This window comes from Argopecten irradians, chromosome 2, assembly GCF_041381155.1.
Source record: "Argopecten irradians isolate NY chromosome 2, Ai_NY, whole genome shotgun sequence".
Classification (NCBI taxonomy): Eukaryota; Metazoa; Mollusca; class Bivalvia; order Pectinida; family Pectinidae; genus Argopecten; species Argopecten irradians.
Window position 1 is genome coordinate 62,605,550 of NC_091135.1, and position 18,188 is coordinate 62,623,737.

The window sequence follows — 18,188 nt, forward strand, 5'->3', positions numbered from 1 at the left end:
CATTTAGTGTACATAGAGATGATATGATAACAGTACAGTCATGACATTTAGTGTACATAGAGATGATATGATAACAGTACAGTCATGACATTTAGTGTACATAGAGATGATATGATAACAGTACAGTCATGACATTTAGTGTACATAGAGATGATAGGATAACAGTACAGTCATGACATTTAGTGTACATAGAGATGATATGATAACAGTACAGTCATGACATTTAGTGTACATAGAGATGATAGGATAACAGTACAGTCATGACATTTAGTGTACATAGAGATGATAGGATCACAGTACAGTCATGACATTTTAGTGTACATAGAGATGATATGATAACAGTACAGTCATGACATTTAGTGTACATAGAGATGATATGATAGACAGCAGAATATGTAACAGTACAGTCATGACATTTAGTGTACATAGAGATGATAGGATAACAGTACAGTCATGACATTTGTGTACATAGAGATGATAGGATAACAGTACAGTCATGACATTTAGTGTACATAGAGATGATGATAACAGTACAGTCATGACATTTAGTGTACATAGAGATGATAGATAACAGTACAGTCATGACATTAGTGTACATAGAGATATATGATAACAGTACAGTCATGACATTTAGTGTACATAGAGATGATATGATAACAGTACAGTCATGACATTTAGTGTACATAGAGATGATAGGATAACAGTACAGTCATGACATTTTAGTGTACATAGAGATGATATGATAACAGTACAGTCATGACATTTAGTGTACATAGAGATGATAGTGATAACAGTACAGTCATGACATTTTGTGTACATAGAGATGATATTGATAACAGTACAGTCATGACATTTAGTGTACATAGAGATGATAGGATAACAGTACAGTCATGACATTTAGTGTACATAGAGATGATATGATAACAGTACAGTCATGACATTTAGTGTACATAGAGATGATAGGATAACAGTACAGTCATGACATTTAGTGTACATAGAGATGATAGGATAACAGTACAGTCATGACATTTAGTGTACATAGAGATGATATGATAACAGTACAGTCATGACATTTAGTGTACATAGAGATGATATGATAACAGTACAGTCATGACATTTAGTGTACATAGAGATGATAGGATAACAGTACAGTCATGACATTTAGTGTACATAGAGATGATATGATAACAGTACAGTCATGACATTTAGTGTACATAGAGATGATATGATAACAGTACAGTCATGACATTTAGTGTACATAGAGATGATATGATAACAGTACAGTCATGACATTTAGTGTACATAGAGATGATATGATAACAGTACAGTCATGACATTTAGTGTACATAGAGATGATAGGATAACAGTACAGTCATGACATTTTGTGTACATAGAGATGATAGGATAACAGTACAGTCATGACATTTAGTGTACATAGAGATGATAGGATAACAGTACAGTCATGACATTTAGTGTACATAGAGATGATATGATAACAGTACAGTCATGACATTTAGTGTACATAGAGATGATAGGATAACAGTACAGTCATGACATTTAGTGTACATAGAGATGATATGATAACAGTACAGTCATGACATTTAGTGTACATAGAGATGATAGGATAACAGTACAGTCATGACATTTTGTGTACATAGAGATGATAGGATAACAGTACAGTCATGACATTTAGTGTACATAGAGATGATATGATAACAGTACAGTCATGACATTTAGTGTACATAGAGATGATAGGATAACAGTACAGTCATGACATTTAGTGTACATAGAGATGATATGATGATAACAGTACAGTCATGACATTTAGTGTACATAGAGATGATATGATAACAGTACAGTCATGACATTTAGTGTACATAGAGATGATATGATAACAGTACAGTCATGACATTTTGTGTACATAGAGATGATATGATAACAGTACAGTCATGACATTTAGTGTACATAGAGATGATATGATAACAGTACAGTCATGACATTTAGTGTACATAGAGATGATAGGATCACAGTACAGTCATGACATTTAGTGTACATAGAGATGATAGATAACAGTACAGTCATGACAGTGTACATAGAGAGATGATAACAGTACAGTCATGACATTTGTGTACATAGAGATGATAGGATAACAGTACAGTCATGACATTTAGTGTACATAGAGATGATATGATAACAGTACAGTCATGACATTTAGTGTACATAGAGATGATATGATAACAGTACAGTCATGACATTTAGTGTACATAGAGATGATAGGATAACAGTACAGTCATGACATTTAGTGTACATAGAGATGATATGATAACAGTACAGTCATGACATTTAGTGTACATAGAGATGATATGATAACAGTACAGTCATGACATTTAGTGTACATAGAGATGATATGATAACAGTACAGTCATGACATTTAGTGTACATAGAGATGATATGATAACAGTACAGTCATGACATTTAGTGTACATAGAGATGATGTGATAACAGTACAGTCATGACATTTAGTGTACATAGAGATGATGTGATAACAGTACAGTCATGACATTTAGTGTACATAGAGATGATATGATAACAGTACAGTCATGACATTTAGTGTACATAGAGATGATATGATAACAGTACAGTCATGACATTTTGTGTACATAGAGATGATATGATAACAGTACAGTCATGACATTTAGTGTACATAGAGATGATATGATAACAGTACAGTCATGACATTTAGTGTACATAGAGATGATAGGATAACAGTACAGTCATGACATTTAGTGTACATAGAGATGATAGGATAACAGTACAGTCATGACATTTAGTGTACATAGAGATGATAGGATAACAGTACAGTCATGACATTTAGTGTACATAGAGATGATAGGATAACAGTACAGTCATGACATTTTGTGTACATAGAGATGATATGATAACAGTACAGTCATGACATTTAGTGTACATAGAGATGATATGATAACAGTACAGTCATGACATTTAGTGTACATAGAGATGATATGATAACAGTACAGTCATGACATTTAGTGTACATAGAGATGATATGTGATAACAGTACAGTCATGACATTTAGTGTACATAGAGATGATATGATAACAGTACAGTCATGACATTTAGTGTACATAGAGATGATATGATAACAGTACAGTCATGACATTTAGTGTACATAGAGATGATAGGATAACAGTACAGTCATGACATTTAGTGTACATAGAGATGATAGGATAACAGTACAGTCATGACATTTAGTGTACATAGAGATGATATGATAACAAACAGTACAGTCATGACATTTTGTGTACATAGAGATGATAGGATAACAGTACAGTCATGACATTTAGTGTACATAGAGATGATATGATAACAGTACAGTCATGACATTTAGTGTACATAGAGATGATATGATAACAGTACAGTCATGACATTTAGTGTACATAAGAGATGATAGGATAACAGTACAGTCATGACATTTAGTGTACATAGAGATGATATGATAACAGTACAGTCATGACATTTAGTGTACATAGAGATGATAGGATAACAGTACAGTCATGACATTTAGTGTACATAGAGATGATATGATAACAGTACAGTCATGACATTTAGTGTACATAGAGATGATAGGATAACAGTACAGTCATGACATTTAGTGTACATAGAGATGATATGATAACAGTACAGTCATGACATTTAGTGTACATAGAGATGATATGATAACAGTACAGTCATGACATTTAGTGTACATAGAGATGATAGGATAACAGTACAGTCATGACATGACATTTAGTGTACATAGAGATGATATGATAACAGTACAGTCATGACATTTAGTGTACATAGAGATGATAGGATAACAGTACAGTCATGACATTTAGTGTACATAGAGATGATATGATAACAGTACAGTCATGACATTTAGTGTACATAGAGATGATAGGATAACAGTACAGTCATGACATTTAGTGTACATAGAGATGATAGGATAACAGTACAGTCATGACATTTAGTGTACATAGAGATGATAGGAAGATACAGGATCACAGTACAGTCATGACATTTAGTGTACATAGAGATGATAGGATCACAGTACAGTCATGACATTTAGTGTACATAGAGATGATATGATAACAGTACAGTCATGACATTTAGTGTACATAGAGATGATAGGATAACAGTACAGTCATGACATTTAGTGTACATAGAGATGATAGGATCACAGTACAGTCATGACATTTAGTGTACATAGAGATGATATGATAACAGTACAGTCATGACATTTAGTGTACATAGAGATGATATGATAACAGTACAGTCATGACATTTAGTGTACATAGAGATGATAGGATCACAGTACAGTCATGACATTTAGTGTACATAGAGATGATATGATAACAGTACAGTCATGACATTTAGTGTACATAGAGATGATATGATAACAGTACAGTCATGACATTTAGTGTACATAGAGATGATGATGATAACAGTACAGTCATGACATTTTGTGTACATAGAGATGATATGATAACAGTACAGTCATGACATTTAGTGTACATAGAGATGATATGATAACAGTACAGTCATGACATTTAGTGTACATAGAGATGATAGGATCACAGTACAGTCATGACATTTAGTGTACATAGAGATGATATGATAACAGTACAGTCATGACATTTAGTGTACATAGAGATGATATGATAACAGTACAGTCATGACATTTTGTGTACATAGAGATGATATGATAACAGTACAGTCATGACATTTAGTGTACATAGAGATGATAGGATAACAGTACAGTCATGACATTTAGTGTACATAGAGATGATAGGATCACAGTACAGTCATGACATTTAGTGTACATAGAGATGATAGGATAACAGTACAGTCATGACATTTAGTGTACATAGAGATGATAGGATAACAGTACAGTCATGACATTTAGTGTACATAGAGATGATATGATAACAGTACAGTCATGACATTTAGTGTACATAGAGATGATAGGATAACAGTACAGTCATGACATTTAGTGTACATAGAGATGATATGATAACAGTACAGTCATGACATTTAGTGTACATAGAGATGATAGGATAACAGTACAGTCATGACATTTAGTGTACATAGAGATGATAGGATAACAGTACAGTCATGACATTTAGTGTACATAGAGATGATAGGATAACAGTACAGTCATGACATTTTGTGTACATAGAGATGATAGGATAACAGTACAGTCATGACATTTAGTGTACATAGAGATGATATGATAACAGTACAGTCATGACATTTAGTGTACATAGAGATGATAGGATAACAGTACAGTCATGACATTTAGTGTACATAGAGATGATATGATAACAGTACAGTCATGACATTTAGTGTACATAGAGATGATATGATAACAGTACAGTCATGACATTTAGTGTACATAGAGATGATGTGATAACAGTACAGTCATGACATTTTGTGTACATAGAGATGATATGATAACAGTACAGTCATGACATTTTGTGTACATAGAGATGATATGATAACAGTACAGTCATGACATTTTGTGTACATAGAGATGATAGGATAACAGTACAGTCATGACATTTTGTGTACATAGAGATGATATGATAACAGTACAGTCATGACATTTTTGTGTACATAGAGATGATATGATAACAGTACAGTCATGACATTTAGTGTACATAGAGATGATATGATAACAGTACAGTCATGACATTTAGTGTACATAGAGATGATATGATAACAGTACAGTCATGACATTTAGTGTACATAGAGATGATATGATAACAGTACAGTCATGACATTTAGTGTACATAGAGATGATATGATAACAGTACAGTCATGACATTTGTGTACATAGAGATGATATGTAACAGTACAGTCATGACATTTTGTGTACATAGAGATGATAGGATAACAGTACAGTCATGACATTTAGTGTACATAGAGATGATAGGATAACAGTACAGTCATGACATTTAGTGTACATAGAGATGATATGATAACAGTACAGTCATGACATTTAGTGTACATAGAGATGATGTGATAACAGTACAGTCATGACATTTAGTGTACATAGAGATGATATGATAACAGTACAGTCATGACATTTTGTGTACATAGAGATGATAGGATAACAGTACAGTCATGACATTTAGTGTACATAGAGATGATAGGATAACAGTACAGTCATGACATTTTGTGTACATAGAGATGATAGGATCACAGTACAGTCATGACATTTAGTGTACATAGAGATGATAGGATAACAGTACAGTCATGACATTTTGTGTACATAGAGATGATGTGATAACAGTACAGTCATGACATTTAGTGTACATAGAGATGATAGGATAACAGTACAGTCATGACATTTAGTGTACATAGAGATGATAGTGAAAACAGTACAGTCATGACATTTAGTGTACATAGAGATGATAGGATAACAGTACAGTCATGACATTTAGTGTACATAGAGATGATAGGATAACAGTACAGTCATGACATTTAGTGTACATAGAGATGATAGGATAACAGTACAGTCATGACATTTAGTGTACATAGAGATGATATGATAACAGTACAGTCATGACATTTAGTGTACATAGAGATGATATGATAACAGTACAGTCATGACATTTTGTGTACATAGAGATGATATGATAACAGTACAGTCATGACATTTAGTGTACATAGAGATGATAGGATAACAGTACAGTCATGACATTTAGTGTACATAGAGATGATATGATAACAGTACAGTCATGACATTTTGTGTACATAGAGATGATATGATCACAGTACAGTCATGACATTTAGTGTACATAGAGATGATAGGATCACAGTACAGTCATGACATTTAGTGTACATAGAGATGATAGGATAACAGTACAGTCATGACATTTAGTGTACATAGAGATGATAGGATCACAGTACAGTCATGACATTTAGTGTACATAGAGATGATAGGATAACAGTACAGTCATGACATTTAGTGTACATAGAGATGATAGGATAACAGTACAGTCATGACATTTAGTGTACATAGAGATGATAGGATAACAGTACAGTCATGACATTTAGTGTACATAGAGATGATATGATAACAGTACAGTCATGACATTTAGTGTACATAGAGATGATAGGATAACAGTACAGTCATGACATTTAGTGTACATAGAGATGATAGGATAACAGTACAGTCATGACATTTAGTGTACATAGAGATGATATGATAACAGTACAGTCATGACATTTAGTGTACATAGAGATGATGGATAACAGTACAGTCATGACATTTAGTGTACATAGAGATGATATGATACAGTACAGTCATGACATTTGTGTACATAGAGATGATAGATAACAGTACAGTACCATGACATTTAGTGTACATAGAGATGATAGGATAACAGTACAGTCATGACATTTAGTGTACATAGAGATGATATGATAACAGTACAGTCATGACATTTAGTGTACATAGAGATGATATGATCACAGTACAGTCATGACATTTAGTGTACATAGAGATGATATGATAACAGTACAGTCATGACATTTAGTGTACATAGAGATGATAGGATAACATACAGGATAGAGATGATATGATAACAGTACAGTCATGACATTTAGTGTTCATGCAAGCTTTATTTGTTATAATGCACAGTCATATTTGTGCATAAGATATTTACAATATATTGTTTAATAGGGTTATGTACGTAACAGTATGCTAATTACAAATATTGAAATAGGGTTATGTACGTAACAGATAGGCCCAACAAATTATAAGACATAATAAGGCGCCAATAAACACACTCCCATCCCATCCTCCCCATTCCATCTCTCTCTCTCTCTCTTCCAGTTTTGTAGAATAACGAGACTCTGATAAGAGATGAAAGTTTACCTCTGCTGACTTTAGGATGCTGAGGCCATCCATCCACATATCAAACTCGCATTCGTCTTTAGCTACGAAACAGAAGGAATTTTCTGGTGAGTCAGTGGTAGTAGAGGAAGGCTGAATAGCAAACGCTAAATTGGTGGCTATTGTCTGTAAAGAAAAAAAATGACCATCTTTACTGACAAAGGAATGCTACATTGATGATCACTGTCTGTAATGGGCTGGATTTACGGAATTGCAAACACCAAATTTCAATTTTATCAAAACAAGTTTTTTACTTAGCGCTAAGATGGTGACCATAATTTTAATGTGTAAGCAAATGTTGCAGTAGCAGAAAAGGTTACATAATAGAGTACTGAGTGACTTGATGTCTAAATCACATGTCAGCGAGACCAACATATTTGGTGTGCAGAAGGCAGGTTTTTTGGATTATACAAGTTAAATTATTACAAATTTAGAAGGAAAAATGTCAAAAGAATTATGCCCGGACTAGACAAGGGAATCTGGATAAGACAACAGACTGAGTTTTGACAAGTTGTACTGTATATCACTTGTACTGATTAGACAAGGGACAGTTTGGACAAGTTGTACTGTATAACATTTGTACAGATTAGACAAGGGAGTTTGGACAGTTGTACTGTATATCACTTGTACAGATTAGACCAAGGGACAGTTTTGGACAAGTTTGTACTGTATATCACTTGTACAGATTAGACAAGGGCTAGTTTTGACAAGTTGTACTGTATATCACTTGTACAGATTAGACAAGGGCTAGTTTTGACAAGTTGTACTGTATATCACTTGTACAGATTAGACAAGGGACAGTTTTGACAAGTTGTACTGTATATCACTTGTACAGATTAGACAAGGGACAGTTTGGACAAGTTGTACTGTATATCACTTGTACAGATTAGACAAGGGACAGTTTGGACAAGTTGTACTGTATATCACTTGTACAGATTAGACAAGGGCTAGTTTTGACAAGTTGTACTGTATATCACTTGTACAGATTAGACAAGGGCTAGTAGTTTTGACAAGGTGTACTGTATATCACTTGTACAGATTAGACAAGGGCTAGTTTTGACAAGTTGTACTGTATATCACTTTTACAGATTAGACAAAAATAGCCCTTGTCTATCTGGTTAGGCTTAGTTTTGGACAAGGTGTACTGTATATCACATGTACAGATTAGACAAGGGCTAGTTTTGACAAGTTGTACTGTATATATCACTTGTACAGATTAGACAAGGGCTTGTTTTGACAAGTTGTACTGTATAACATTTGTACAGATTAGACAAGGGCTTGTTTTGACAAGTTGTACTGTATATCACTTGTATAGATTAGAATAGGGCTAGTTTGACAAGTTGTACTGTATATCACTTGTACAGATTAGACAAGGGCTAGTTTTGACAAGTTGTACTGTATATCACTTGTACAGATTAGACAAGGGCTTGTTTTGACAAGTTGTACTGTATATCACTTGTACAGATTAGACAAGGGCTAGTTTTGACAAGGTGTACTGTATATCACTTGTACAGATTAGACAAGGGCTAGTTTTGACAAGTTGTACTGTATATCACTTGTACAGATTAGACAAGGGCTAGTTTTGACAAGTTGTACTGTATATCACTTGTACAGATTAGACAAGGGCTTGTTTTGACAAGTTGTACTGTATATCACTTGTACAGATTAGACAAGGGCTAGTTTTGACAAGTTGTACTGTATATCACTTGTACAGATTAGACAAGGGCTAGTTTGGACAAGGTGTACTGTATATCACTTGTACAGATTAGACAAGGGCACAGTTTTGACAAGTTGTACTGTATATCAACTTGTACAGATTAGACAAGGGCTAGTTTTGACAAGTTGGTACTGTATATCACTTGTACAGATTAGACAAGGGCTAGTTTTGACAAGTTGTACTGTATATCACTTGTACAGATTAGACAAGGGCTAGTTTTGACAAGTTGTACTATATATCACTTGTACAGATTAGACAATGGCTTGTTTTGACAAGTGTACTGTATATCACTTGTACAGATTAGACAAGGGACTACTTTTTGACAAGTTGTACTGTATATCACTTGTACAGATTAGACAAGGGCTAGTTTTGACAAGGTTGTACTGTATATCACTTGTACAGATTAGACAAGGGCTAGTTTTGACAAGTTGTACTGTATATCACTTGTACAGATTAGACTAGGGCTACAAGTGTGGCTAGTTTTGACAAGTTGTACTGTATATCACTTGTACAGATTAGACAAGGGCTAGTTTGACAAGTTGTACTGTATATCACTTGTACAGATTAGACAAGGGCTAGTTTTGACAAGTTGTACTGTATATCACTTGTACAGATTAGTTAGGGCTTGTTTTGACAAGTGTGTACTGTACTATATATCACATGTACAGATTAGACAAGGGCTATTTTGACAAGTTGTACATGTATATCACTTGTACAGATTAGACAAGGGACAGTTTTGACAAGTGTTAAATTACTGTATATCACTTGTACAAGATTAGACAAGGGCTAGTTTTGACAAGTTGTACTGTATATCACTTGTACAGATTAGACAAGGGACAGTTTTGACAAGTTGTACTGTATATCACTTGTACAGATTAGACAAGGGCTAGTTTTGACAAGTTTGTACTATGTATATCAACTTGTACAGATTAGACAAGGGCTTGTTTTGACAAGTTGTACTGTTATATCACTTGTACAGATTAGACACAAGGGCTAGTTTTGACAAGTTGTACTGTATATCACTTGTACAGATTAGGACACGGGCAGTTTTGACAAGTTGTATTGTAATATCACTTGTACAGATTAAGACAAGGGCTAGTTTTGACAAGTTGTACTGTATATCACTTGTACAGATTAGACAAGGGCTAGTTTTGACAAGGTGTACTGTATATCACTTGTACAGATTAGACAAGGGCTATGTTTTTGACAAGTTGTACTGTATATCACTTGTACAGATTAGACAAGGGCTAGTTGTGACAAGTTGTACTGTATACACTTGTACAGATATACTAGGGCAGTTTTGACAAGTTGTACTGTAATATCACTTGTACACTTGCAGATTAGACAACTAGGGCTAGTTTTGACAAGTTGTACTGTATAATCACTTGTACAGATTAGACAAGGGACTTGTTTTTGACAAGTTGTACTGTATATCACTTGTACAGATTAGACAAGGGACAGTTTTGACAAGTTGTACTGTATATCACTTGTACAGATTAGACAAGGGCTAGTTTTGACAAGTTGTACTGTATATCACTTGTACAGATTAGACAAGGGCTAGTTTTGACAAGTTGTACTGTATATCACTTGTACAGATTAGACAAGGGCTAGTTTTGACAAGTTGTACTGTATATCACTTGTACAGATTAGACAAGGGCTAGTTTTGACAAGTTGTACTGTATATATCACTTTGTACAGATTAGACAAGGGCTTGTTTTGACAAGTTTGTACTGTATATCACTTGTACAGATTAATAGGCTTGGCTAGTATATCACTTGACAAATGTAACTGTATATATCACTTGTACAGATTAGACAAGGGCTAGTTTTGACAAGTTGAATACTATATATCACTTGTACAGATTTAGTTAGGGCTTGTTTTGACAAGGTGTACTGTATATCACATGTACAGATTAGACAAGGGCTAGTTTTGACAAGTTGTACTGTATATCACTTGTACAGATTAGACTAGGGCTAGTTTTGACAAGTTGTACTGTATATCACTTGTACAGATTAGACAAGGGCTAGTTTTGACAAGTTGTACTGTATATCACTTGTACAGATTAGACTAGGGCTAGTTTTGACAAGTTGTACTGTATATCACTTGTACAGATTAGACAAGGGCTAGTTTTGACAAGTTGTACTGTATATCACTTGTACAGATTAGACAAGGGCTATTTTTGGACAAGTTGTACTGTATATCACTTGTACAGATTAGACAAGGGACAGTTTGGACAAGTTGTACTGTATATCACTTGTACAGATTAGACAAGGGACAGTTTTGACAAGTTGTACTATGTATCACTTGTACAGATTAAACAAGGGCTTGTTTTGTTGAGTTGTACTGTATATCACTTGTACAGATTAGACAAGGGACACTTTTGACAAGTTGTACTGTATATCACTTGTACAGATTAGGACAAGGGCTAGTTTTGACAAAGTGTACTGTATATAACACTTGTACAGATTAGACAAGGGGTTTTTGACAAGTTTTGTAAACAAGTTCTAGGGCTTGTATTTAGTTGAACTGTAAATCACTTGTATAGATATTAGACTAGTTGGGCTTACAAGTTTTGACAAGTTGTACTGTAATCACTTGTACAGATTAGACAAGGGCTAGTTTTGACAAGTTGTACTGTATATCACTTGTAACAGATTAGGTTAGGGCTAGTTTTGACAAGGTGTACTGTATATCACTTGTACAGATTAGACAAGGGCTAGTTTTGACAAGTTGTACTGTATATCACTTGTACAGATTAGACAAGGGCTAGTTTTGACAAGTTGTACTGTATATCACTTGTACAGATTAGTTAGGGCATATATAGTTTTGACAAGTTGTACTGTATATCACTTGTACAGATTAGACAAGGGCTTCTTTTGACAAGTTGTTACTGTATATCACTTGTACAGATTAGACATAGGGCTTAGTTTTGACAAGGTGTACTGTATTATATCACTTGTACAGATTAGACAAGGGCTAGTTTTGACAACTGTATTGTATATCACTTGTACAGATTAGACAAGGGCTTGATTTGACAAGGTGTACTGTATATCACTTGTACAGATAGACAAAGGCTAGTTTTGACAAGCTGTACTTGTATATCACTTGTACAGATTAGACTAGGGGCTTGTTTTGACACAAGGTGTACTGTATATCACCGATGTACAGTATAGACTTAACAAGGTGTACTGTATATCACTTGTACAGATTAGACATAGGGCTAGTTTTGAAAAGGTTGTAATGTATATCACTTGTACAGATTAGGACTAGGGCTAGTTTTGACAAGGTGTATTGTATATAACTTGTACAGATTAGACAAGTTGTACTATATATCACTTTTACAGATTAGACTAAGAGGCTAGTTTTGACAAGGTATACTGTATAATCACTTGTACAGATTATTTAATTGATAGGCTGTGGGTGCTCAATCCTCTATGTCATCATGCGTTTGAAGCCAAAGACATCAAAGTTCATCTATTGCAGCTTAAGTACTTACACTCTTAAATAAAGAAACAACAAAGTTATGATCCATTTCTCCACATCATAGTTAACACACACATATAATGGTGTTTTAAATGTGTGTTGTTAACACACATTTATAATAGTGTTTTCACATGTGTTTGTTAACACACATTTATAATAGTGTTTCACATGTGTTTGTTAAACACACATTTATAATAGTGTTTCACATGTGTTTGTTAACACACACATTTATAATAATATGTTTCACATGTGTTTGTTAACACACATTTATAATAGTGTTTCACATGTGTTTGTTAACACACATTTAGAATAGTGTTTCACATGTGTTTGTTAACACACATTTATAATAGTGTTTCACATGTGTTTGTTAACACACATTTATAAATAGTGTTTCACATGTGTTTGTTAACACACATTTATAATAGATGTTTCACATGTGTTTGTTAACAACACATTTATAAAAGTGTTTTACATGTGTGTGTTGACACACATATTTAATAGTGTTTTACATGTGTGTGTAAACACACATATATAATAGTGTTTTTACATGTGTGTGATTATGATAAACATAAGTAGTATATTGTACGGAAGTAATTAAAAATCGGTTTACATGTGATAATATGAAATTTTACACTAATAGTAATTCAACAAAGACACAAGGTGATACGTATACACAGTCATAATGTGGATAAAGTTTTAAGCAAAGTACAAGTTCAAATTACAATATTTGTTTTGAGATAAACACATCAAACTTCCAGGCTTGCACAAAATACTGATACATGAAAATATATTTTCATACTTTAATGAATAATTCAGGCAATAACTACTTAAGAGATTAGTAGATATTTCTTACAGTAGTACTACAGCAATCTTTACATAAACTTCATTTACATCACAACCAATGCTTACAGGTGCATGTCAATTGTCAGGTTGGAATTGTTTTAATAGGCCTTTTGGGCCTTTTGGCATGTATTCTATATCCTTGATTTTGGGAAATGAACTTTTGTTTAAACATAGCATTAATATTATGTTCTTATTAGTTTATGTTAATATATTGCAAAAAGTTCAAAAAGATTAAGTGAATAAATATGAAAATTTGTCAAAAACAATGAACTTTTTAAAAATGTATGAAAAAAATGATAATAGATCTAGAATCAGACATGAATATTAGACATCTGTAGTACACATTAATGAAACGATTTTACTATTGGTGAAGGTAATCATTAAGCGATTTCTAGAGAAAATATTCATACCCTACCTTGAGAGTAGTCAGAGGTCATCCATCTGTCATATGGAGCTAAACTATTAGTTACCCGTCAGACATCCGGAGCTAAGTAATCTGAGTTACCTGTCTGTCATTTGGAGCTAAGCTATCTAAGTTACCCGTCAGACATCTGGAGCTAAGTTATCTGAGCTACCTGTCTGCCATTTTGAACTAAGTAATCTAAGTTACATGTCTGACATCTGGAAATAGCTATCTAAGTTACCTGTCTGTCATCTGGAGCTAAGTTATCTGAGTTACCTGTCTGTCATCTGGAGCTAAGCTATTTAAGTTACCTGTCTGACATCTGGAGCTAAGTTATCTGAGTTACCTGTCTGTCATCTGGAGCTAAGCTATCTGAGTTACCTGTCTGTCATCTGGAGCTAAGTTATCTAAGTTACCTGTCTGACATCTGGAGCTAAGTTATCTAAGTTACCTGTCTGTCATCTGGAGCTAAGTTATCTAAGTTACCTGTCTGTCATCTGGAGCTAAGTTATCTAAGTTACCTGTCTGTCATCTGGAGCTAAGTTATCTAAGTTACCTGTCTGTCATCTGGAGCTAAGTTATCTGAGTTACTTGTCTGTCATCTGGAGCTAAGCTATCTGAGTTACCTGTCTGTCATCTGGAGCTAAGCTATCTAAGTTACCTGTCTGACATCTGGAGCTAAGTTATCTAGTTACCTGTCTGTCATCTGGAGCTAAGTTATCTAAGTTACCTGTCTGTCATCTGGAGCTAAGCTATCTAAGTTACCTGTCTGACATCTGGAGCTAAGCTATCTAAGTTACCTGTCTGACATCTGGAGCTAAGTTATCTAAGTTACCTGTCTGTCATCTGGAGCTAAGTTATCTAAGTTACCTGTCTGTGATCTGGAGCTAAGTTATCTAAGTTACCTGTCTGTCATCTGGAGCTAAGCTATCTAAGTTACCTGTCTGTCATCTGGAGCTATGCTATCTAAGTTACCTGTCTGTCATCTGGAGCTAAGTTATCTGAGCTACCTGTCTGTCATTTTGAGCTAAGCAATCTAAGTTACCTGTCTGACATCTGGAGCTAAGCTATCTAAGTTACCTGTCTGTCATCTGGAGCCAAGTTATCTAAGTTACCTGTCTGTCATCTGGAGCTAAGTTATCTGAGTTACCTGTCTGTCATCTGGAGCTAAGCTATCTAAGTTACCTGTCTGTCATCTGGAGCTAAGTTATCTAAGTTACCTGTCTGTCATCTGGAGCTAAGTTATCTAAGTTACCTGTCTGTCATCTGGAGCTAAGCTATCTAAGTTACCTGTCTGTCATCTGGAGCTAAGTTATCTAAGTTACCTGTCTGTCATCTGGAGCTAAGTTATCTAAGTTTCCTGTCTGTCATCTGGAGCTAAGCTATCTAAGTTACCTGTCTGTCATCTGGAGCTAAGTTATCTAAGTTACCTGTCTGTCATCTGGAGCTAAGTTATCTAAGTTACCCTCTGTCATCTGGAGCTAAGTTATCTAAGTTACCTGTCTGTCATCTAGAGCTAAGTTATCTGAGTTACCTGTCTGTCATCTGGAGCTAAGCTATCTAAGTTACCTGTCTGACATCTGGAGCTAAATTATCTAAGTTACCTGTCTGTCATCTGGAGCTAAGTTATCTAAGTTACCTGTCTGTGATCTGGAGCTAAGTTATCTAAGTTACCTGTCTGTGATCTGGAGCTAAGTTATCTAAGTTACCTGTCTGTCATCTGGAGCTACTGTTATCTGGAGCTAAGTTACCTGTCTGACATCTGGAGCTAAGTTATCTAAGTTACCTGTCTGACATCTGGAGCTAAGTTATCTAAGTTACCTGTCTGACATCTGGAGCTAAGTTATCTAAGTTACCTGTCTGTCATCTGGAGCAAAGTTATCTAAGTTACCTGTCTGTCATCTGGAGCTAAGTTATCTGAGTTACCTGTCTGTCATCTGGAGCTAAGCTATCTAAGTTACCTGTCTGTCATCTGGAGCTATGCTATCTAAGTTACCTGTCTGTCATCTGGAGCTAAGTTATCTGAGCTACCTGTCTGTCATTTTGAGCTAAGCAATCTAAGTTACCTGTCTGACATCTGGAGCTAAGCTATCTAAGTTACCTGTCTGTCATCTGGAGCTAAGTTATCTAAGTTACCTGTCTGTCATCTGGAGCTAAGCTATCTAAGTTACCTGTCTGTCATCTGGAGCTAAGTTATCTAAGTTACCTGTCTGTCATCTGGAGCTAAGTTATCTAAGTTACCTGTCTGTCATCTGGAGCTAAGTTATCTAAGTTACCTGTCTGTCATCTGGAGCTAAGTTATCTAATTTACCTGTCTGTCATCTGGAGCTAAGCTATCTAAGCTATCTGAGTTACCTGTCTGTCATTTTGAGCTAAGCAATCTAAGTTACCTGTCTGACATCTGGAGCTAAGCTATCAGAGTTTCCCAAGTTAACATGTGTAATGATAACACTATATCTTACCAGTGATAAACAACATCAATTGTACAAAACACAGAGTTCACAAATACTTCAGGTGATAAATTAATTCACACAAGACTATTTGTTAAAATAAAAATATTATTATGGTCAAGTTAATATCATTGGAGATGCTACAGTGTCTATGATGCCGTCCTATTGATACCATACCTGTACTTTAGATTGCTGAAAGCATACATTCATTCGAGCTGTATTAATAGTGAGATTATACCACACTTTTGTTTACTCTATAGTAAATTGTTATCCCTGTTAACTTGTAGGACATAAACACACTCCTTGATTAATTTGTTGACCTAGACCAGTTTTTACACTATGTTATATCTACATATCTTGAATACTTTGATAAATGAACTTTTACCCCAACTTTAAATTAATAAAGGATTAATGTACCTTGTTAATTTTCAACACGATATAAAAATATTTAATACAATTAATTTTACAATCTAAAGCCTGTGTATAAATACAGTATGCAGTATGTAACTTAAGTGTTGTATGTGTAACACTTGTACATTATGTAAATTATTTGAAGTATTGTAACACATATGTCATGCTTGGGAGCAGCAAATTTATGTTTTTGAACATCAATCTCTCGTCATTTTTCTTTTCTGTTCTTCATTAAAAAATTCTCTCTTTAAGACCTTTAAAGACAAAGCATTAGGAAATCCTACTTCTGTATTACACTTGTTACATATATACTGCTGACTAAGTCTTGTAACATTGTCTCTGCCTGATTCTCAGTTGAGATAATACAATACAACATGGTTAAAACGGATAGATGGATAGATTCGTATAAGTTGTTTGTTGTGTATAACAAACTGTGCTGACCGTGATTTATTATAACCATTCTTTACTGTAACTGGTGAGTATAAAGCACAGGACATTAAAAAATCCAAGTAAAACTAGTATGATATATATATGATAACATGTTATATACTAACCGGTCGGGATTTCGTCTTCTCTTTCACATGAGGGCAATCCTTCCCTTTGATGATACTTGAGATCTCACTTACTGGCACTGAATAATTCAATAGAAGTCACTTACTGGCACTGAATAATTTAACAGAAGTCACTTACTGGCACTGAATAATTCAACAGAAGTCACTTACTGGCACTGAATAATTCAATAGAAGTCACTTACTGGCACTGAATAATGTCACTTACTGGCACTGAATAATTCAATAGAAGTTACTTACTGGCACTGAATAATTCAATAGAAGTCACTTACTGGCACTGAATAATTCAATAGAAGTCACTTACTGGCACTGAATAATTCAATAGAAGTCACTTACTGGCACTGAATAA

General features: G+C 34.5%; 1 protein-coding gene across 2 annotated transcripts in view; it reads right to left on the reverse strand.

Annotated features, from left to right (window-relative positions):
• LOC138316188 (engulfment and cell motility protein 1-like) overlaps window positions 1-18,188 on the reverse strand; it is a 56,745-nt gene that overhangs the window by 5,298 nt on the left and 33,259 nt on the right. Inside the window, exons 19-21 of one of the 2 annotated variants that reach the window (XM_069257752.1) lie at window positions 17,825-17,901; window positions 17,037-17,051; window positions 7,946-8,089 (exon numbers count right to left, since the gene is read on the reverse strand). In XM_069257752.1, the coding sequence (XP_069113853.1) occupies window positions 7,946-8,089; window positions 17,037-17,051; window positions 17,825-17,901 (236 nt within the window). The remainder of the gene's footprint in view (window positions 1-7,945; window positions 8,090-17,036; window positions 17,052-17,824; window positions 17,902-18,188) is intronic. The other variant, XM_069257754.1, reaches the window with a different exon arrangement.